General features: G+C 52.5%; 1 protein-coding gene across 4 annotated transcripts in view; it reads left to right on the top strand.

Moving 5' to 3' along the window:
* The window catches only part of AGAP3 (ArfGAP with GTPase domain, ankyrin repeat and PH domain 3), an 80696-nt gene that overhangs the window by 39051 nt on the left and 19007 nt on the right, over window positions 1-22638 (top strand). For all 4 annotated transcript variants that reach the window (XM_073632616.1, XM_073632612.1, XM_073632614.1 and 1 more), the window contains one exon: window positions 15642-15746. In XM_073632616.1, coding sequence (XP_073488717.1) covers window positions 15642-15746 — 105 coding nt within the window. The remainder of the gene's footprint in view (window positions 1-15641; window positions 15747-22638) is intronic.

Genomic DNA, 22638 nt, shown 5'->3' with positions numbered 1-22638 from the left:
CATAGAAGGTTAATAGATTGGTTTGGCAAGAACGATTCTTCATGAATCCATGCTGATTACTGCTAATGATATCATTCTTATTACTAAAATCTTGTATATAGTCCCTTATCATCCCCTCCAAGAGTTTACATACTATTGATGTTAGGCTAACTGGTCTGTAATTCCCAGGGATGTATTTTGGGCCCTTTTTAAATATTGGTGCTACATTGGCTTTTCTCCAATCAGCTGGTACCATTCCAGTCAGTAGGCTGTTAGTAAAACAGCGGTGAGTATGTACACCGGTGGGGTCCCTTGGAGGGTGTGTGTACAACCGTGAGGTCCCTCAGAGGGAGGAGTATGTACAATGGCGGATTACCTCAGGGTTAGGAGGAGTATGTACAATGGTGGGGTCCCTCAGGAGGAGGAGTATGTACAATGGTGAGGTCCCTCAGGAGGAGGAGTATGTATAATAGTGGGATCTCTCAGGAGAAGGAGTATGTACAATGGTGGGTCCCTCAGGAGAAGGAGTATGTATAATAGTGGGATCTCTCAGGAGGAGGAGTATGTACAATGGTGGGGTCCCTCAGGAGGAGGAGTATGTACAATGGTGGGATCCCTCAGGAGAAGGAGTATGTATAATGGTGGGTCCCTCAGGAGAAGGAGTATGCACAATGTTGGAGTCCCTCAGGAGAAGGAGTATGTACAATGGTGGGTCCCTCAGGAGAAGGAGTATGTACAATGGTGAGGACCCTCAGGAGGAGGAGTATGTATAATGGTGGGATCTCTCAGGAGAAGGAGTATGTACAATGGTGAGGACCCTCAGGAGGAGGAGTATGTATAATGGTGGGATCTCTCAGGAGAAGGAGTATGTACAATGGTGGGGTCCCTCAGGAGAAGGAGTATGTACAATGGTGGGGTCCCTCAGGAGAAGGAGTATGTACAATGGTGAGGTCCCTCAGGAGGAGGAGTATGTACAATGGTGGGATCTCTCAGGAGAAGGAGTATGTACAATGGTGGGGTCCCTCAGGAGAAGGAGTATGTACAATGGTGGGGTCCCTCAGGAGAAGGAGTATGTACAATGGTGGGATCCCTCAGGAGAAGGAGTATGTATAATGGTGGGTCCCTCAGGAGAAGGAGTATGTACAATGGTGGGGTCCCTCAGGAGAAGGAGTATGTACAATGGTGGGGTCCCTCAGGAGAAGGAGTATGTACAATGGTGGGATCCCTCAGGAGAAGGAGTATGTATAATGGTGGGTCCCTCAGGAGAAGGAGTATGCACAATGTTGGAGTCCCTCAGGAGAAGGAGTATGTACAATGGTGGGTCCCTCAGGAGAAGGAGTATGTACAATGGTGGGTCCCTCAGGAGAAGGAGTATGTACAATGGTGGAGTCCCTCAGGAGAAGGAGTATGTACAATGGTGGGGTCCCTCAGGAGAAGGAGTATGTACAATGGTGAGGTCCCTCAGGAGGAGGAGTATGTACAACGGCGGGGTCCCTCAGGAGAAGGAGTATGTACAATGGTGGGATCTCTCAGGAGAAGGAGTATGTACAATGGTGGGGTCCCTCAGGAGAAGGAGTATGTACAATGGTGGGGTCCCTCAGGAGAAGGAGTATGTACAATGGTGGGGTCCCTCAGAAGGAGTATGTATAATGGCGGGGTCCCTCAGAAGGAAGAGTATGTACAATGGTGGGTCCCTCATGAGAAGGAGTGTGTACAATGGTGGGGTCCCTCAGGAGAAGGAGTATGTACAATGGTGGGTCCCTCATGAGAAGGAGTATGTACAATGGTGAGGTCCCTCAGCAGAAGGAGTATGTACAATGGTGGGGTCCCTCAGGAGGAGGAGTATGTACAACGGCGGGGTCCCTCAGGAGGAGGAGTATGTACAATGGCGGGGTCCCTCAGCAGAAGGAGTATGTACAATGGTGGGGTCCCTCAGGAGGAGGAGTATGTACAACGGCGGGGTCCCTCAGGAGGAGGAGTATGTACAATGGCGGGGTCCCTCAGAAGGAGGAGTATGTACAATGGTGGGGTCCCTCAGGAGAAGAAGTATGTACAATGGTGGGGTCCCTCTAGCGGAGGAGTATGTACAATGGTGGGGTCCCTCAGAAGGAGCAGTATGTACAAAGGCGGGGTCCCTCAGGAGGAGGAGTATGTACAATGGTGGGGTCCCTCAGGAGGAGGAGTATGTACAATGGTGGGGTCCCTCAGAAGGAGTATGTACAATGGTGGGGTCCCTCAAGAGGAGGAGTATGTACAATGGTGGGGTCCCTCAGAAGGAGTATGTACAATGGTGGGGTCCCTCAGCAGAAGGAGTATGTACAATGGTGGGGTCCCTCAGCAGAAGGAGTATGTACAATGGTGGGGTCCCTCAGAAGGAGGAGTATGTACAATGGTGGGGTCCCTCAGGAGAAGAAGTATGTACAATGGTGGGGTCCCTCAGAAGGAGGAGTATGTACAACGGCGGGGTCCCTCAGGAGGAGGAGTATGTACAATGGCGGAGTCCCTCAGAAGGAGGAGTATGTACAATGGTGGGGTCCCTCAGGAGAAGAAGTATGTACAATGGTGGGGTCCCTCTAGCGGAGGAGTATGTACAATGGTGGGGTCCCTCTAGCGGAGGAGTATGTACAATGGTGGGGTCCCTCAAGAGGAGGAGGATGTACAATGGTAAGGTCCCTCAGAAGGAGGATGTACAATGGTGGGGTCCCTCAGAAGGAGTATGTACAATGGTGGGGTCCCTCAGAAGGAGGATGTACAATGGTGGGGTCCCTCAGAAGGAGTATGTTCACTGGTGGGGTCCCTCAGAAGGAGTATGTACAATGGTGGGGTCCCTCAGAAGGAGGATGTACAATGGTGGGGTCCCTCAGAAGGAGTATGTTCACTGGTGGGGTCCCTCAGAAGGAGTATGTACAATGGTGGGGTCCCTCAGAAGGAGGAGTATGTACAATGGTGGGGTCCCTCAGAAGGAGGAGTATGTACAATGGTGGGGTCCCTCAGAAGGAGGAGTATGTACAATGGTGGGGTCCCTCAGAAGGAGGAGTATGTACAATGGTGGGGTCCCTCAGAAGGAGGAGTATGTACAATGGTGGGGTCCCTCAGGAGAAGAAGTATGTACAATGGTGGGGTCCCTCTAGCGGAGGAGTATGTACAATGGTGGGGTCCCTCAGAAGGAGGAGTATGTACAACGGCGGGGTCCCTCAGGAGGAGGAGTATGTACAATGGCGGAGTCCCTCAGAAGGAGGAGTATGTACAATGGTGGGGTCCCTCAGGAGAAGAAGTATGTACAATGGTGGGGTCCCTCTAGCGGAGGAGTATGTACAATGGTGGGGTCCCTCAGAAGGAGGAGTATGTACAATGGTGGGGTCCCTCAGAAGGAGGAGTATGTACAATGGTGGGGTCCCTCAGAGGGAGGAGTATGTACAATGGTGGGGTCCCTCAGAAGGAGGAGTATGTACAATGGTGGGGTCCCTCAGAAGGAGGAGTATGTACAATGGTGGGGTCCCTCAGAAGGAGGAGTATGTACAATGGTGGGGTCCCTCAGAAGGAGGAGTATGTACAATGGTGGGATCCCTCAGGAGAAGGAGTATGTACAATGGTGGGGTCCCTCAGAAGGAGGAGTATGTACAATGGTGGGGTCCCTCAGAAGGAGGATGTTCACTGGTTGGGTTTATCCAGAAGATGCAGAGCTGAAAAGACCAACTTTACCAGCTGGGAGGGGCGATCCTTCTACAGAGGTGAGACAACCTGGACCCCCTTCCCCAGTAGCCACATACAATGTGTGATATGAAGGGGCGGAGACAACCCTCTGAATACACGCCCATCAGTCACCTGTCCCAGGTGTGACAGAAACCCCCCAACATGATGGGAGGAGCGAAACACCAATCACTGGAAGTCACAAGATGTACCGAGACAAACGTTATCCCTGTAGCTGAACCTCTCTCCGCACTCCTCTCCCCTCTGTCTCTGCACTCCTCTCCCCTCTGTCTCTGCCCTCCTCTCCCCTCTGTCTCTACACTCCTCTCCCCTCTGTCTCTGCACTCCTCTCCCCTCTGTCTCTGCCCTCCTCTCCCCTCTGTCTCTACACTCCTCTCCCCTCTGTCTCTGCACTCCTCTCCCCTCTGTCTCTGCACTCCTCTCCCCTCTGTCTCTGCACTCCTCTCCCCTCTGTCTCTGCACTCCTCTCCCCTCTGTCTCTGCACTCCTCTCCCCTCTGTCTCTGCACTCCTCTCCCCTCTGTCTCTGCACTCCTCTCCCCTCTGTCTCTGCACTCCTCTCCCCTCTGTCTCTGCACTCCTCTCCCCTCTGTCTCTGCACTCCTCTCCCCTCTGTCTCTGCACTCCTCTCCCCTCTGTCTCTGCACTCCTCTCCCCTCTGTCTCTGCACTCCTCTCCCCTCTGTCTCTGCACTCCTCTCCCCTCTGTCTCTGCACTCCTCTCCTCTCTGTCTCTTCCCTCCTCTCCCTTCTGTCTCTTCCCTCCTCTCCTCTCTGTCTCTTCCCTCCTCTCCTCTCTGTCTCTTCCCTCCTCTCTCCTCTGTCTCTTCCCTCCTCTCCCCTCTGTCTCTTCCCTCCTCTCTCCTCTGTCTCTTCCCCCCTCTCCTCTCTGTCTCTTCCCTCCTCTCCCCTCTGTCTCTTCCCTCCTCTCTCCTCTCTGTCTCTTCCCTCCTCTCCCCTCTGTCTCTGCACTCCTCTCCCCTCTGTCTCTGCACTCCTCTCCCCTCTGTCTCTGCACTCCTCTCTGTCTCTTCCCTCCTCTCCCTTCTGTCTCTTCCCTCCTCTCCTCTCTGTCTCTTCCCTCCTCTCCCCTCTGTCTCTTCCCTCCTCTCCTCTCTGTCTCTTCCCTCCTCTCTCCTCTGTCTCTTCCCTCCTCTCCTCTCTGTCTCTTCCCTCCTCTCTCCTCTGTCTCTTCCCTCCTCTCCCCTCTGTCTCTTCCCTCCTCTCCTCTGTCTCTTCCCTCCTCTCCTCTCTGTCTCTTCCCTCCTCTCCCCTCTGTCTCTTCCCTCCTCTCCTCTGTCTCTTCCCTCCTCTCCTCTCTGTCTCTTCCCTCCTCTCCTCTCTGTCTCTGCACTCCTCTCCCCTCTGTCTCTGCACTCCTCTCCCCTCTGTCTCTGCACTCCTCTCCCCTCTGTCTCTGCACTCCTCTCCCCTCTGTCTCTGCACTCCTCTCTGTCTCTTCCCTCCTCTCCCTTCTGTCTCTTCCCTCCTCTCCTCTCTGTCTCTTCCCTCCTCTCCCCTCTGTCTCTTCCCTCCTCTCCCCTCTGTCTCTTCCCTCCTCTCCCTTCTGTCTCTTCCCTCCTCTCCCCTCTGTCTCTTCCCTCCTCTCTCCTCTGTCTCTTCCCTCCTCTCCTCTCTGTCTCTTCCCTCCTCTCCCCTCCGTCTCTTCCCTCCTCTCCTCTCTGTCTCTTCCCTCCTCTCCCCTCTGTCTCTTCCCTCCTCTCTCCTCTGTCTCTTCCCTCCTCTCCTCTCTGTCTCTTCCCTCCTCTCCCCTCCGTCTCTTCCCTCCTCTCCCCTCCGTCTCTTCCCTCCTCTCCCCTCTGTCTCTTCCCTCCTCTCCCCTCCGTCTCTTCCCTCCTCTCCCTTCTGTCTCTTCCCTCCTCTCTCCTCTGTCTCTTCCCTCCTCTCTCCTCTGTCTCTTCCCTCCTCTCCCCTCTGTCTCTGCACTCCTCTCCCCTCTGTCTCTGCACTCCTCTCCCCTCTGTCTCTGCACTCCTCTCCCCTCTGTCTCTGCACTCCTCTCCCCTCTGTCTCTGCACTCCTCTCCTCTCTGTCTCTTCCCTCCTCTCCTCTCTGTCTCTTCCCTCCTCTCCCCTCTGTCTCTTCCCTCCTCTCCTCTGTCTCTTCCCTCCTCTCTCCTCTGTCTCTTCCCTCCTCTCCTCTCTGTCTCTTCCCTCCTCTCTCCTCTGTCTCTTCCCTCCTCTCCCTTCTGTCTCTTCCCTCCTCTCCCCTCTGTCTCTTCCCTCCTCTCTCCTCTCTGTCTCTTCCCTCCTCTCTCCTCTGTCTCTGCACTCCTCTCCCCTCTGTCTCTGCACTCCTCTCCCCTCTGTCTCTGCACTCCTCTCCCCTCTGTCTCTGCACTCCTCTCCTCTCTGTCTCTTCCCTCCTCTCCTCTGTCTCTTCCCTCCTCTCTCCTCTGTCTCTTCCCTCCTCTCCTCTGTCTCTTCCCTCCTCTCCTCTCTGTCACTTCCCTCTTCTCTCCTCCGTCTCTTCCCTCCTCTCCTCTCTGTCTCTTCCCTCCTCTCCTCTCTGTCTCTTCCCTCCTCTCCCCTCTGTCTCTTCCCTCCTCTCCTCTGTCTCTTCCCTCCTCTCCCCTCTGTCTCTTCCCTCCTCTCCCCTCTGTCTCTTCCCTCCTCTCTCCTCTGTCTCTTCCCTCCTCTCCTCTGTCTCTTCCCTCCTCTCCCCTCTGTCTCTTCCCTCCTCTCTCCTCTGTCTCTTCCCTCCTCTCTCCTCTGTCTCTTCCCTCCTCTCCCCTCTGTCTCTTCCCTCCTCTCTGTCTCTTCCCTCCTCTCTCCTCTGTCTCTACGCTTCTCCCCCCCCCCCCCCCCCCTGTTTCTGGTCTCCTCTCCCCTCTGTGTCTCTGTCTCTGGTCTCCTCTCTGTCTCTGTGCTTCTCTTTCTCTGTGATCCTCTCTTCCCTGTCACTACACTCCTCTTTTTTTTCTGTCTCTGGAATCTTCTCCCCCATCTCTGCGCTCCTCCCACCTTTTTCTTTATAGGACTAAAGCAGTTTACTAGATGGCCACTAGATGGCGATTCGACCTCATGAAAAGTACAGCAACCCGATAATCACATGATGTGCGGAAAGAAGGCCAGAGACCGAGCCGATGATATTCCCGCAACTGCCTGCGCGCCTCTCCTCTCTGCACTCCTCTCCTCTGCACTCCCCTCCTCTCTCCTCTGTCTCTTCCCTCCTCTCCCCTCTGTCTCTTCCCTCCTCTCCTCTCTGTCTCTTCCCTCCTCTCCCCTCTGTCTCTTCCCTCCTCTCCTCTCTGTCTCTTCCCTCCTCTCCTCTCTGTCTCTTCCCTCCTCTCCTCTCTGTCTCTTCCCTCCTCTCCCCTCTGTCTCTTCCCTCCTCTCCCCTCTGTCTCTTCCCTCCTCTCCTCTCTGTCTCTTCCCTCCTCTCCTCTCTGTCTCTTCCCTCCTCTCCCCTCTGTCTCTTCCCTCCTCTCCCCTCTGTCTCTTCCCTCCTCTTTCCTCTGTCTCTTCCCTCCTCTCCCCTCTGTCTCTTCCCTCCTCTCCCCTCTGTCTCTTCCCTCCTCTCCCCTCTGTCTCTTCCCTCCTCTCCTCTCTGTCTCTTCCCTCCTCTCCTCTCTGTCTCTTCCCTCCTCTCTCCTCTGTCTCTTCCCTCCTCTCCTCTGTCTCTTCCCTCCTCTCTCCTCTGTCTCTTCCCTCCTCTCCTCTCTGTCTCTTCCCTCCTCTCTCCTCTGTCTCTTCCCTCCTCTCCTCTCTGTCTCTTCCCTCCTCTCCCCTCTGTCTCTTCCCTCCTCTCCTCTCTGTCTCTTCCCTCCTCTCCTCTCTGTCTCTTCCCTCCTCTCTCCTCTGTCTCTTCCCTCCTCTCCTCTGTCTCTTCCCTCCTCTCCTCTGTCTCTTCCCTCCTCTCCTCTGTCTCTTCCCTCCTCTCCTCTGTCTCTTCCCTCCTCTCCCCTCTGTCTCTTCCCTCCTCTCCTCTCTGTCTCTTCCCTCCTCTCCTCTCTGTCTCTTCCCTCCTCTCCTCTGTCTCTTCCCTCCTCTCTCCTCTGTCTCTTCCCTCCTCTCCTCTCTGTCTCTTCCCTCCTCTCCCCTCTGTCTCTTCCCTCCTCTCCTCTCTGTCTCTTCCCTCCTCTCCTCTCTGTCTCTTCCCTCCTCTCTCCTCTGTCTCTTCCCTCCTCTCTCCTCTGTCTCTTCCCTCCTCTCCTCTGTCTCTTCCCTCCTCTCCTCTGTCTCTTCCCTCCTCTCCTCTGTCTCTTCCCTCCTCTCCTCTGTCTCTTCCCTCCTCTCCCCTCTGTCTCTTCCCTCCTCTCCCCTCTGTCTCTTCCCTCCTCTCCTCTCTGTCTCTTCCCTCCTCTCCTCTGTCTCTTCCCTCCTCTCTCCTCTGTCTCTTCCCTCCTCTCCTCTCTGTCTCTTCCCTCCTCTCCCCTCTGTCTCTTCCCTCCTCTCCTCTGTCTCTTCCCTCCTCTCCCCTCTGTCTCTTCCCTCCTCTCCCCTCTGTCTCTTCCCTCCTCTCCCTTCTGTCAATTCCCTCCTCTCCCCTCTGTCTCTTCCCTCCTCTCCTCTGTCTCTTCCCTCCTCTCCCCTCTGTCTCTTCCCTCCTCTCCTCTCTGTCTCTTCCCTCCTCTCCTCTCTGTCTCTTCCCTCCTCTCTCCTCTGTCTCTTCCCTCCTCTCCTCTGTCTCTTCCCTCCTCTCCTCTCTGTCTCTTCCCTCCTCTCCTCTCTGTCTCTTCCCTCCTCTCTCCTCTGTCTCTTCCCTCCTCTCCCCTCTGTCTCTTCCCTCCTCTCCCCTCTGTCTCTTCCCTCCTCTCTCCTCTGTCTCTTCCCTCCTCTCTCCTCTGTCTCTTCTCTCCTCTCCTCTCTGTCTCTTCCCTCCTCTCCCCTCTGTCTCTTCCCTCCTCTCCCCTCTGTCTCTTCCCTCCTCTCTCCTCTGTCTCTTCCCTCCTCTCTCCTCTGTCTCTTCCCTCCTCTCCCCTCTGTCTCTTCCCTCCTCTCTCCTCTGTCTCTTCCCTCCTCTCCCCTCTGTCTCTTCCCTCCTCTCCCCTCTGTCTCTTCCCTCCTCTCTCCTCTGTCTCTTCCCTCCTCTCTCCTCTGTCTCTTCCCTCCTCTCCCCTCTGTCTCTTCCCTCCTCTCCCCTCTGTCTCTTCCCTCCTCTCTCCTCTGTCTCTTCCCTCCTCTCTCCTCTGTCTCTTCTCTCCTCTCCTCTCTGTCTCTTCCCTCCTCTCCCCTCTGTCTCTTCCCTCCTCTCCCCTCTGTCTCTTCCCTCCTCTCTCCTCTGTCTCTTCCCTCCTCTCCCCTCTGTCTCTTCCCTCCTCTCCTCTCTGTCTCTTCCCTCCTCTCTCCTCTGTCTCTTCCCTCCTCTCTCCTCTGTCTCTTCCCTCCTCTCTCCTCTGTCTCTTCCCTCCTCTCCCCTCTGTCTCTTCCCTCCTCTCTCCTCTGTCTCTTCCCTCCTCTCTCCTCTGTCTCTTCCCTCCTCTCTCCTCTGTCTCTTCCCTCCTCTCCTCTGTCTCTTCCCTCCTCTCCCCTCTGTCTCTTCCCTCCTCTCTCCTCTGTCTCTTCCCTCCTCTCCCCTCTGTCTCTTCCCTCCTCTCCCCTCTGTCTCTTCCCTCCTCTCCTCTCTGTCTCTTCTCTCCTCTGTCTCTTCCCTCCTCTCCCCTCTGTCTCTTCCCTCCTCTCCCCTCTGTCTCTTCCCTCCTCTCCCCTCTGTCTCTTCCCTCCTCTCCCCTCTGTCTCTTCCCTCCTCTCCCCTCTGTCTCTTCCCTCCTCTCCCCTCTGTCTCTTCCCTCCTCTTCCCTCCTCTCTCCTCTGTCTCTTCCCTCCTCTCCTCTGTCTCTTCCCTCCTCTCCCCTCTGTCTCTTCCCTCCTCTCCCCTCTGTCTCTTCCCTCCTCTCCCCTCTGTCTCTTCCCTCCTCTCCCCTCTGTCTCTTCCCTCCTCTCCCCTCTGTCTCTTCCCTCCTCTCCCCTCTGTCTCTTCCCTCCTCTCCTCTGTCTCTTCCCTCCTCTCTCCTCTCTGTCACTTCCCTCCTCTCTCCTCTGTCTCTTCCCTCCTCTCCCCTCTGTCTCTACGCTCCTCTCTCCTCTGTCTCTTCCCTCCTCTCCTCTGTCTCTTCCCTCCTCTCCCCTCTGTCTCTTCCCTCCTCTCTCCTCTGTCTCTTCCCTCCTCTCTCCTCTGTCTCTTCCCTCCTCTCTCCTCTGTCTCTTCCCTCCTCTCTCCTCTGTCTCTTCCCTCCTCTCCTCTCTGTCTCTTCCCTCCTCTCTCCTCTGTCTCTTCCCTCCTCTCCCCTCTGTCTCTTCCCTCCTCTCCTCTCTGTCTCTTCCCTCCTCTCTCCTCTGTCTCTTCCCTCCTCTCCCCTCTGTCTCTTCCCTCCTCTCCCCTCTGTCTCTTCCCTCCTCTCTCCTCTGTCTCTTCCCTCCTCTCTCTGTGCTCCTCTCCCCGTCTTTGCACCCCTGTAGGCTCTTTGTCCCTCTGTGTCTGAGCTCCTCTCCCCCTGTCTCTGTAACCCTACAGTGAGGGGGGAAAAAAGTATTTGATCGGCTGCTGATTTTGTGACAAAGAATCGATCGTCTATAATTTTATTGGTCGGTTTATTATAACAGTGAGAAAAAAACAAGAAAATTATCCAGAAAAACTCATTTCATAAAAGTTATAAATTGATTTGCATTTTAATGAGTGAAATAAGTATGTGAACCCTTCACATAACATGACTTAGTAGTTGGTGGAGAAACCCTTGTTGGTGATCACTGAGGTCAGACGTTTCTTGGAGTTGGCCTCCAGGTTTGCACACATCTCAGGAGGGATTTTGTCCTCTTTGCAGATCTTCTCCAAGTCATTAAGGTTTCCAGGCTGACGTTTGGTAACTCGAATCTTCAGCTCCCTCCACATATTTTCTATAGGATTAAGGTCTGGAGACTGGCTAGGCCACTCTAGGACCTTCATGTGCTTCTTCTTGAGCCACTCCTTTGTTGTCTTGGCCGTGTGTTTTTGGGTCATTGTCATGCTGGAAGACCCATCCATGACCCATCTTCAATGCCCTGGCTGAGGAAGGAGGTTCTCACCCAAGATTTGATGGAACATGGCCCCGTCCATCGCCCCTTTGATGCGGTGAAGTTCTCCTGTCCCCTTAGCAGAAAAACTCCCCCAAAGTATAATGTTTCCACCTCCATGTATGATGGTGAGGGATGGTGATCTTGGGGTCATAGGTCCTCCATGTATGACGGTGGGGGATGGTGTTCTTGGGGTCATAGGACCTCCATGTATGACGGTGGGGGATGGTGTTCTTGGGGTCATAGGACCTCCATGTATGACGGTGGGGGATGGTGTTCTTGGGGTCATAGGACCTCCATGTATGACGGTGAGGGATGGTGCTCTTGGGGTCATAGGACCTCCATGTATGACGGTGGGGGGTGGTGTTCTTGGGGTCATAGGACCTCCATGTATGATGGTGGGGGATGGTGTTCTTGGGGTCATAGGCAGCATTCCTCCTCCTCCAAACATGGTGAGTTGAGTTGATGCCAAAGATCTTGACTTTGGTCTCCTCTGACCACAACACTTTCCCCCAGTTCTCCTCTGAATCATTCGATGTTCATTAGTAATCTTCAGACGGACCTGTACATGTGATTTCCTGAGCAGAAGGACCTTGCGGGGGCTGCAGGATTTCAGTCCTTCACGGTGTAGTGTGTTACCGATTGTTTTCTTGGTGACTATGGTCCCAGCTGAGATCATTGACAAGATTCTCCTGTGTAGTTCTGGGCTGATTCCTCACCGTTCTCATGATCATTGAACCTCCACGAGGTGAGATCTTGTATGGAGCCCCAGACTGAGGGAGATCGATCGTTATTTTGTGTTCCTTCCATTTGTGAATAATCCCACCAACTGTTGTCACCCTCTCACCAAGCTGCTTGGCGATGGTCTTGTAGCCCATTCCAGCCTTGTGTAGATCTACAATCTTCTCCCTGACGTCCTCTGACAGCTCTTTGGTCTTGGCCATGGTGGAGAGATTGGAATCTGATTGATTAGGAGAGGTGTCTTTTATACAACAAGCTGAGATTAGGAGCACTCCCTTTAAGAGAGACAGAGAGAGAGAAGAGTGCTCCTAATCTCAGCTTGTTACCTGTATAGAAGACACCTGGGAGCCAGAAATCTTACTGATTGATAGGAGATCAAATACTTATTTCACTCATTATTGTTATTCTGTCTCTCACTGTTATGATAAACCGACCAATAAAATTATAGACCAATCATTTCTTTATCGGGGGGGGGGCCAATGTACAAAATCAGCAGCCGATTAAATATTTTTCCCCTCTCTGTATAGGCTCTTTATCCCTCTGCATCTGAGCCCCCCCGCCACTGCACCCCCCTAGGCTCCTCATCCCTCTGCACCTGAGCCCCCCTGTCTCTGCCTCCCCAGGCTCTTCATCCCTCTGCACCTGAGCCCTCCTTCCGTCTCTGCACCCCCCTAGGCTCTTCATCCCTCTGCCTCTGAGCCCTCCCCCCGCCTCTGCACCCCCCTAGGCTCTTCATCCCTCTGCACCTGAGCCCTCCTCCCGTCTCTGCACCCCCCCTAGGCTCTTCATCCCTCTGCCTCTGAGCCCCCCGCTGTCTCGGCACCCCCCACCCCCGTCTCTGAGCCCCCCCGTCTCTGCATCCCCCTAGGCTCCTCATCCCTCTGCACCTGAGCCCCCCTGTCTCTGCCCCCCCCCCAAGCTCTTCATCCCTCTGCCTCTGAGCCCTCCCCCCGCCTCTGCACCCCCCTAGGCTCTTCATCCCTCTGCCTCTGAGCCCTCCCCCCGCCTCTGCACCCCCCTAGGCTCTTCATCCCTCTGCCTCTGAGCCCTCCCCCCGCCTCTGCACCCCCCTAGGCTCTTCATCCCTCTGCCTCTGCACCCCCCTAGGCTCCTCATCCCTCTGCACCTGAGCCCCCCTGTCTCTGCCCCCCCAGGCTCTTCATCACTCTGCCTCTGAGCCCCCCCCCCGCCTCTGCACCCCCCTAGGCTCCTCATCCCTCTGCCTCTGAGCCCCCCTGTCTCTGCACCCCCCCCCAGGCTCTTCATCCCTCTGCCTCTGAGCCCCCCCCATCTCTGCACCCCCCTAGGCTCCTCATCCCTCTGCACCTGAGCCCTCCCTCCTGTCTCTGGCCCCCCCCCCCAGGCTCTTTATCCCTCTGCCTATGAGCCCTCCCCCCCCCCCCCGTCTCTGCACCCCTGCAGACTCTTCATCACTGTGCCTGAGCACCTCTCTCCCATGTCTCTGTACCCCTGTACGCTCTTCATCCCTCTGCACCTGAGCGGCCCCCCCCCCCCCCCGTCTCTGCACCCCTGTAGGCACCTTACCCTCTGTATCTGAGCTCCTCTACCTCATTTCTGCTTTTCTGGGTGCCCCCCCCCCCCATATTCTATTAATACTTGGAGAAGCATAGGTTGGGGGTGGGTCGGAGTGCATGGAGTATGATTGCAGAAAGTGGTGATGAAATGTAAGTCAGGTAAGTGACTCCCCCTCATGGTAAAGCTGAAGGTAAGTAGACGATGCTTCCATTATGATGAAGACAACCGACATCCTGCTGGTGGGAGAGCAACAAATCAGACCGGAGCTGTCACATTTGCTGCTAATTGTTAGCTGACATCCCATTGACTATTGAGGTGAGAAGGAAGTTACCAGAACCAATGAGATCAAAGGAGAGGAGAAAATCCACAAAAACATTCAATGTAACCCAAAAACTATTATTTCTTGGATCTTCCTCCTACCACGGCTGTGAAGTTTGATGGAGGAGGTGTCTTCTCTGCCGTAAAGTGAGGTGGAGGAGGTGTCTTCTCTGCCATAAAGTGAGGTGTAGAAAGTGTCTCCTCTACCGTAAAGGGAGATTGAGGAGGTATCACTTCTGCCATAAAGTGAGATGGAGGAAGAGTCTCCTCTGCTGTAAAGTGAGATGGAGGAAGTGTCTCCTCTGTAAAGTGAGATGGAGGAAGATTCTCCTCTACTGTAAAGTGAGATGGAGGAAGAGTCTCCTCTGCTGTAAAGTGAGATGGAGGAAGAGTCTCATCTGCTGTAAAGTGAGATGGAGGAAGAGTCTCCTCTGCTGTAAAGTGAGATGGAGGAAGAGTCTCATCTGCTGTAAAGTGAGGTGGAGGAAGTCTCCTCTGCTGTAAAGTGAGATGGAGGAAGAGTCTCATCTGCTGTGAAGTGAGATGGAGGAAGAGTCTCCTCTGCTGTAAAGTGAGATGGAGGAAGAGTCTCCTCTGCTGTAAAGTGAGATGGAGGAAGAGTCTCCTCTGCTGTAAAGTGAGATGGAGGAAGAGTCTCCTCTGCTGTAAAGTGAGATGGAGGAAGAGTCTCCTCTGCTGTAAAGTGAGATGGAGGAAGAGTCTCCTCTGCTGTAAAGTGAGATGGAGGAAGAGTCTCCTCTGCTGTAAAGTGAGATGGAGGAAGAGTCTCCTCCGCTGTAAAGTGAGATGGAGGAAGTGTCTCTTCTGCTGTAAAGTGAGATGGAGGAAGAGTCTCCTCTGCTGTAAAGTGAGATGGAGGAAGTGTCTCCTCCGCTGTAAAGTGAGATGGAGGAAGAGTCTCCTCTGCTGTAAAGTGAGATGGAGGAAGACTCTTCTCTGCTGTAAAGTGAGATGGAGGAAGTGTCTGCTCCGCTGTAAAGTGAGATGGAGGAAGTGTCTCCTCTGCTGTAAAGTGAGATGGAGGAAGACTCTTCTCTGCTGTAAAGTGAGATGGAGGAAGTGTCTCCTCTGCTGTAAAGTGAGATGGAGGAAGTGTCTCCTCTGCTGTAAAGTGAGATGGAGGAAGTGTCTCCTCTGTAAAGTGAGATGGAGGAAGTGTCTCCTCCGCTGTAAAGTGAGATGGAGGAAGACTCTTCTCTGCTGTAAAGTGAGATGGAGGAAGACTCTTCTCTGCTGTAAAGTGAGATGGAGGAAGTGTCTCCTCTGTAAAGTGAGATGGAGGAAGTGTCTCCTCTGCTGTAAAGTGAGATGGAGGAAGAGTCTCCTCTGCTGTAAAGTGAGATGGAGGAAGACTCTTCTCTGCTGTAAAGTGAGATGGAGGAAGTGTCTCCTCTGCTGTAAAGTGAGATGGAGGAAGTGTCTCCTCTGCTGTAAAGTGAGATGGAGGAAGTGTCTCCTCTGCTGTAAAGTGAGATGGAGGAAGTGTCTCCTCTGTAAAGTGAGATGGAGGAAGTGTCTCCTCCGCTGTAAAGTGAGATGGAGGAAGACTCTTCTCTGCTGTAAAGTGAGATGGAGGAAGAGTCTCCTCTGCTGTAAAGTGAGATGGAGGAAGACTCTTCTCTGCTGTAAAGTGAGATGGAGGAAGTGTCTCCTCTGCTGTAAAGTGAGATGGAGGAAGAGTCTCCTCAGCTGTAAAGTGAGATGGAGGAAGAGTCTCCTCTGCTGTAAAGTGAGATGGAGGAAGAGTCTCCTCTGCTGTAAAGTGAGATGGAGGAAGAGTCTCCTCTGCTGTAAAGTGAGATGGAGGAAGTGTCTCTTCTGCTGTAAAGTGAGATGGAGGAAGAGTCTCCTCTGCTGTAAAGTGAGATGGAGGAAGAGTCTCCTCTGCTGTAAAGTGAGATGGAGGAAGAGTCTCCTCTGCTGTAAAGTGAGATGGAGGAAGTGTCTCTTCTGCTGTAAAGTGAGATGGAGGAAGAGTCTCCTCAGCTGTAAAGTGAGATGGAGGAAGAGTCTCCTCTGCTGTAAAGTGAGATGGAGGAAGAGTCTCCTCTGCTGTAAAGTGAGATGGAGGAAGAGTCTCCTCTGCTGTAAAGTGAGATGGAGGAAGTGTCTCCTCTGCTGTAAAGTGAGATGGAGGAAGAGTCCTCTGCTGTAAAGTGAGGTGGAGGAAGAGTCTCCTCTGCTGTAAAGTAGGATGGAGGAACTGTCTCCTCTGCTGTAAAGTGGGATGGAGGAAGAGTCTCCTCAGCTGTAAAGTAGGATGGAGGAAGAGTCTCCTCTGCTGTAAAGTGAGATGTAGTGAATTTTCTTTCTCTCTTCCTCAGGGTGTTCTTCTGAAGAGAAGTGGAAAATCTCTGAATAAAGAATGGAAGAAGAAGTACGTGACGCTGTGTGATAACGGAGTGCTGACCTATCACCCGAGCCTTCACGTGAGTCCTGACTCCTCCCTCTTCTGCCCATATACAATGTAATATATATCACACTCTGTATATAGAGATCTCTTCTTGATGTAATATACGCTCACCGGCAACTTTATTAGGTATACCTGCTTGGTAACACCAATCACACGGCAGCAACTCAATGCATTTAGGCATCTAGACGTGGTGAAGATGACTTGCTGAAGTTCAAACCGAGCATCAGAATGGGGAAGAAAGGGGATCTCGGTGACTTTGAACGTGGTTGGTGGCAGACGGGCCGTTCTGAGTATTTCTGGGATTTTCACAAACAACCATCTCTCGGGATTACAGAGAATGTTGGGAAAAAGAGAAAATATCCAGTGAGCGGTAGTTGTGTGGAGGAAAATGCCTTGATGAGGTCAGAGGAGAATGGGCAGACTGGTTCCAGATGATGGAAAGACAACAGTAACTCAAATAACCTCTAGTTACACCCAAGGTATGCAGAATACCATCTCTGAACACACAACACATCCAACCTTGAAGCAGATGGGCTACAGCAGCAGAAGACCACACCAGGTGCCACTCCTGTCAGCTAAGATCAGGAAACTGAGGATACAATCGGCACAGAATCACCAAAATTGGACAATAGAAGATTGGAAAAACATTGCCTGGTCTGATGAGTCTGGATTTCAGCTCCGACATTCAGATGGTGGGGTCAGAATTTTGAGCATGGATCCACCCTGCCTTGTATCACCGGTTGAGGCTGGTGGTGGGGGATGGGTTATCACTGGTTCAGGTTGGTGGTGAGGATGTTAATGGTGTGGGGGATGGGCTATCACCGGTTCAGGCTGACCACTTCCAGTCCCCTCCTATAAATCCCACTCCCGCCTTACCATCCTCACCCTCCTACTACTCCTAATGTCTGGGGACATCGCACCAAACCCCGGCCCTCCCACACCCAATTCCCACCCCCAAAATTGGCCATCTACCTCCTCCGACAGTAGTCGTAACTCCCACCTTCTCGTCCCAATTCCCCTGATTCCACAAGTCAGCCCCCCTCTTTCATGTGCCCTCTGGAATTCCCGCTCGGTCTTCAACAAACTAGCTTCTGTCAATGACCTTTTCTTCTCCAAATCCCTTGATCTATTTGCTATAACTGAAACCTGGCTCCAGGAATCTGACACTACCTCTCCAGCTGCCCTGTCCCACAGTGGCCTCCTCTGGACTCACTCCACCAGACCCAGTGGACGAAAAGGAGGTGGTGTCAGACTTCTCCTCTCCCCACAATGCACCTTCCAGGTTCTTCCCACACCTCCCTCTCTTTCCCCCTGATCTTTCGAAGTTCACTGCGTTCCTCTTTTCTCTCCAGCTTGTCTGAGGGTCGCAGTCATTTATCGGCCTCCTGGACCAGTGTCACGCTTTCTGGATGACTTCTCTGCATGGCTACCCTACTTTCTCTCCTCTGAAGTACCTGCCAATCATCCTAGGTGACTTTAACATTCCAATCCTTGTTAATACTGCAACCACTTCACAACTACTCAACCTAACCTCCTCTTTAACCTAAAACCATGGACACAAACTACCACTCACTCCAACGGCAATACTCCCGACCTCGTATTCTCCCATCGCTGCACTCCCTGCAATCTCTAAAACCCCCTTTCCTCTCTCTGATCACAACCTTATCCGTTTCACACTCCGTGTCTCCTGCCTCCCATGCTGCCAACCCACAAACCACTACCCACAGAGACCTTCGCAACCTCAACCTTTCCCTTCTTCACTCTGCTACTGATGGCCTTTGCGACAAAATCGCACCCCTGTCCTGTCCAGACCTAACCACTTCCATCTACAACACCACATTGTCATCCTCCCTAGATGTACTTGCTCCTCTTTCTACACGCAGAACCAGGCCCCATCTGCCACAACCCTGGCAAACAGACAACACCAGAAGTCTCAAGAGACACAGACGTGCTCTTGAGCGAGGATGGCATAAATCTAAATCCCTGCAAGACTTTACAATCTACAAATCTGCCCTTCTCAAATACAACGCCTACCTCCACACTGCTAAACAAACCTACTACAACACTCATCAAAACCCTCTCATCCACCCTTAATTCCTTACTTCACCCCCCACTGCCCCACCCACCAACTTGCTTACCGCTCAACAGATTGCCAACCACTTCAAAAGCAAAATCGAAATAATTTGCAAGGAGATATCCAACATTCAACTTCCTTCCCCACCCAACACATCAGGTCCAACACCACACTCAATACTCTCCTCCTTCTGCCCAGTTACCACCGATGAAGTTGATAAACTCCTCTGCATTGGCCCACCTCACCACCTGTCCCCTGGACCCTGTCCCCTCACAATTACTGCAACCACCTTCCCGCTCTATCCTCAACTCCCTAACCCACATCTTCAACCTCTCCCTCTCCGGCACCTTTCCTTCCCCGCTCAAACATGTACTGGTTACCCCCATACTTAAAAAACCCCTCACAACACCCCGCCTGTTTGAATCACTTAAGACCCATCTCCCTGCTCCCATTTGCCTCCAAGCTCATCGAGCGCCTTGTCCATGACCGAATGAGTCGCTACCTCACGGACAGAAATCTTCTCGACCCCCTGCAGTCTGGTTTCCATCCACAACATTTTACTGAAACTGCCCTACTAAAACTCACCAATGACCTACTAACTGCTAAAACCAATGGCCATTAATCCATACTCATACTCTTAGACCTCTCTGCTGCCTTCGACACAGTTGACCACCTGCTCCTCCTCAGGAAACTCCACTCCCTTGGCCTCTGATTCTGCATTATCCTGGTTCTCCTCCTACCTATCTCGGAGCACTTTCAGTGTCACTTACAACTCCATCTCCTCCTCTCCTCTTCCTCTCTCTGTTGGGGTTCCCCAAGGCTCTGTCCTTGGGCCTCTCCTTTTCTCACTCTATACCTCTTCCCTGGGCCAGTTGATAACCTCCCATGGCTTCCAATACCACCTCTATGCCGATGACACCCAGATCTATCTCTCCACTCCTCAACTCACCCCCTCGATCTCCTCACGGATCTCAAACTTACTGAATGAAATCTCGGTATGGATGTCACACCACTTCCTCAAACTTAATCTTTCTAAAACTGAGCTTGTTATATTTCCTCCTTCCCGTCCCCCCCCCCATGACTTTACCATTAAGATCAACAGCACAACCATTGGTCCCTCCACACATGCCAGGGTGCTGGGTGTAATCCTTGACTCTGACCTCTCCTTCAGCCCCCATATCCAATCACTGGCTAAATCCTGCCGCCTTAACCTCTGCAACATCTCCAGAATTCCACCCTTCCTGACTAATGACACCACAAAGCAACTTTTTCACTCCTTGATTATTTCCCACCTTGACTAGGGCAACTCTCTCCTTAATGGCCGACCCTTACACAGGCTCCTCCCCCTTCAGTCTATTATGAATGCTGCTGCTAGACTAATACACCTCACTAATCGATCCGTGACTGCTGCTCCTCTCTGCCAATCTCTTCACTGGCTTCCCCTACCCCACCGCGTAAAATTCAAAATACAAGACCATCCACAACATCGCCCCCAACTACTTCACCAACCTCCAAATTGTCCCCTTCGCTCCTCCCAGGACCTCCTGATCTCTAGCCCCCTTGTTACCTCCTCTCATGCTTGTCTTCAGGACTTCTCCAGAGCCTCTCCCATACTCTGGAACTCCCTTCCCCAGTATAGCCGATCAGCCCCTAACCTGTCCACCTCCAGGACTTCTCCAGAGCCTCTCCCATCTTCTATAACTCCCTACCCCAGTATATCCGATCAGCCCCTAACCTGTCCACCTTCAGGAGATCCCTGAAAACTCACTTATTCAGGGAAGCCGATCCCTCCCCCACCTAACAACAACTGTCCCTGAGCCAACCTCATCAAATCATTCCCCGCATCTATTACCTTTTGTACCACCACCCCCTCCCTTTAGAATGTAAGCTCTATGAGCCGGGCCCTTCTGTATTGTACTGTCCCCCCTCTACATTGTAAAGCGCTGTGTAGACTGTTGGCGCCATATAAATCCTGTATAATAATAATGTGGTGGAACGGGAGATTGGCATCATGGATGTGCAGCCAACAAATCTGCAGCAGCTGCGTGATGTCATCAGGTCACTATGGAGGAGACTCTCTGAGGAACGTTTCCAACACCTTGTTGTATCTATGCCACTAAGAATGAAGGCAAAAGGGGGTCCAACCCGCTCCTAGCAAGGTGGACCTAATAAAGGGGGTCCAACCCGCTCCTAGCAAGGTGGACCTAATAAAGGGGGTCCAACCCACTCCTAGCAAGGTGGACCTAATAAAATGTCCGGTGAGTGTATATAGTGCGGTATATAGTGTGGTATATAGCTCATAGTACGGCAGAGCGGGGTTTCGGCACTTTCCTCTTTCTGTCATCTCGCAGTAATTGTCGTCTTCACATCAATTAGATTGTTTGGAGAAGGTAATTGATCGTCTGCTAATGATGTGTAATGACTCCTCTAGTGAAAGCATTCTGAGCAGGAAATGAGACTCTCGGTCAGTAATTAGTAGAGTCTCATCTCCGCACAGAAATACGTAGAATAATCCCGCTCCGCCATATCACCTCTGTACTCCTCCATCCATCTTCATCCTGTGCCAACCTCACCGATCCTCCTCTACCCTGTACTCTTCTCACCGATCCTCCTCTACCCTGTACTCTTCTCACCGATCCTCCTCTACCCTGTACTCTTCTCACCGATCCTCCTCTACCCTGTACTCTTCTCACCGATCCTCCTCTACCCTGTACTCTTCTCACCGATCCTCCTCTACCCTGTACTCTTCTCACCGATCCTCCTCTACCCTGTACTCTTCTCACCGATCCTCCTCTACCCTGTACTCTTCTCACCGATCCTCCCCTACCCTGTACTCTTCTCACCGATCCTCCCCTACCCTGTACTCTTCTCACCGATCCTCCTCTACCCTGTACTCTTCTCACCGATCCTCCTCTACCCTGTACTCTTCTCACCGATCCTCCTCTACCCTGTACTCTTCTCACCGATCCTCCTCTACCCTGTACTCTTCTCACTGATCCTCCTCTACCCTGTACTCTTCTCACCGATCCTCCTTGTCACTGAACGTCCCTTACTCCGCTTGAGTGTTTCCGTCAGTATACCCCTTCCTCCCAGTCTGGATACAGATATCAGATATTCCAACCGCTCCCAAGCACAAAACAAGACGAGACTTGCTTAGCTACTGACATGGACTCATTTATTTGAACCAAAATTACAAGTCTTTATACACCATTAGAGGAGGTTCCCCCCTCCTGCTCATATTACTCTAATGCCGCGTACACACGAGCAAACTTTTCGACGGACTAGGTCCGGGGGACTTTACGACTGACTTTTCGACGGTCTTTACGACGGACTTTACGACGGACTTTACGACGGACTTTACGACGGACTTTACGACGGTCTTTACGACGGTCTTTACGACGGACTTTACGACGGTCTTTACGACGGTCTTTACGACGGACTTTACGACGGACTTTACGACGGACTTTACGACGGACTTTACGACGGTCTTTACGACGGACTTTACGACGGACTTTACGACGGACTTTACGACGGACTTTACGACGGTCTTTACGACGGTCTTTACGACGGTCTTTACGACGGACTTTACGACGGACTTTTCGAATGAACGGACTTGCCTTCACACGATCCACTAAAGTCCGACGGATTGGTACGTGATGACGTACACCGGACTAAAATAAGGAAGTTGATAGCCAGTAGCCAATAGCTGCCCTAGTGTCGGTTTTTGTCCGTCGGACTAGCATACAGACGAGCGGACTTTTTGACCGGACTCGAGTCCGTCGGAAAGATTTGAAACATGTTTTATTTCTAGGTCCATCTGACTTTTGGGGAAAAAAAAGACCGCTGGAGCCCACACACGATCGAATTGTCCGACGGACCTAATCCGTCAAAAAGTCCGCTCGTGTGCACGCGGCATAACAATACAACTGTAACCTAATTAACATGAGCTAGTTTACTAAATCATTTACCCAGACTAGGTGACTCAGAGACATGACCTTTGGGTTTAAGACTTTACGTCTCCTAGCTCACTGTCTAGTCAACACACATTACCATAAACATCAACTCAGGGTAATTAGAACAAACAACAATGGGTGGAATACCCTTAGAACCTGTGGTAAGCCAGACTAGACTCATTTACATTAAACACATTATAGCTGACATCAGACAGGTAGCTGGAATTGATGACATTAGCATCTCCTCACAGTATGAGTCCCAAGAGTATGATTCAGTCACTATTTCTAATATGGCAAATACAGGGTCCCCAGAGTCTGTGTGTCCTGGGGGACAAGGACCCGAAGCCAAAGTAACAACACCTCAAGGGTACCCCAAATGCCAGGGCCCATAATCTGTAGGCAAGAGGCTCACATTCTGTCCCCTCCAAAAGCCTCTGTCACGGGTGAGTCTGTCACACTCCTCTACCCTGTACTCTTCTCAGCGATCCTCCTCTACCCTGTACTCTTCTCACTGATCCTCCTCTACCCTGGACTCTTCTCACTGATCCTCCTCTACCCTGGACTCTTCTCACTGATCTTCCTCTACCCTGGACTCTTCTCACCGATCCTCCTCTACCCTGTACTCTTCTCACTGATCCTCTTCTACCCTGTACTCTTCTCACCGATCCTCCTCTGCCCTGTACTCTTCTCACTGATCTTCCTCTACCCTGTACTCTTCTCACTGATCCTCCTCTACCCTGTACTCTTCTCACTGATCCTCCTCTACCCTGTACTCTTCTCACTGATCTTCCTCTACCCTGTACTCTTCTCACTGATCCTCCTCTACCCTGTACTCTTCTCACTGATCTTCCTCTACCCTGTACGCTTCTCACTGATCCTCC

Source organism: Aquarana catesbeiana, linkage group LG05 (genome assembly GCF_042186555.1).
Source record: "Aquarana catesbeiana isolate 2022-GZ linkage group LG05, ASM4218655v1, whole genome shotgun sequence".
NCBI classification, from domain to species: domain Eukaryota; kingdom Metazoa; phylum Chordata; class Amphibia; order Anura; family Ranidae; genus Aquarana; species Aquarana catesbeiana.
This window is presented reverse-complemented; position numbering and strand designations above follow the sequence as displayed.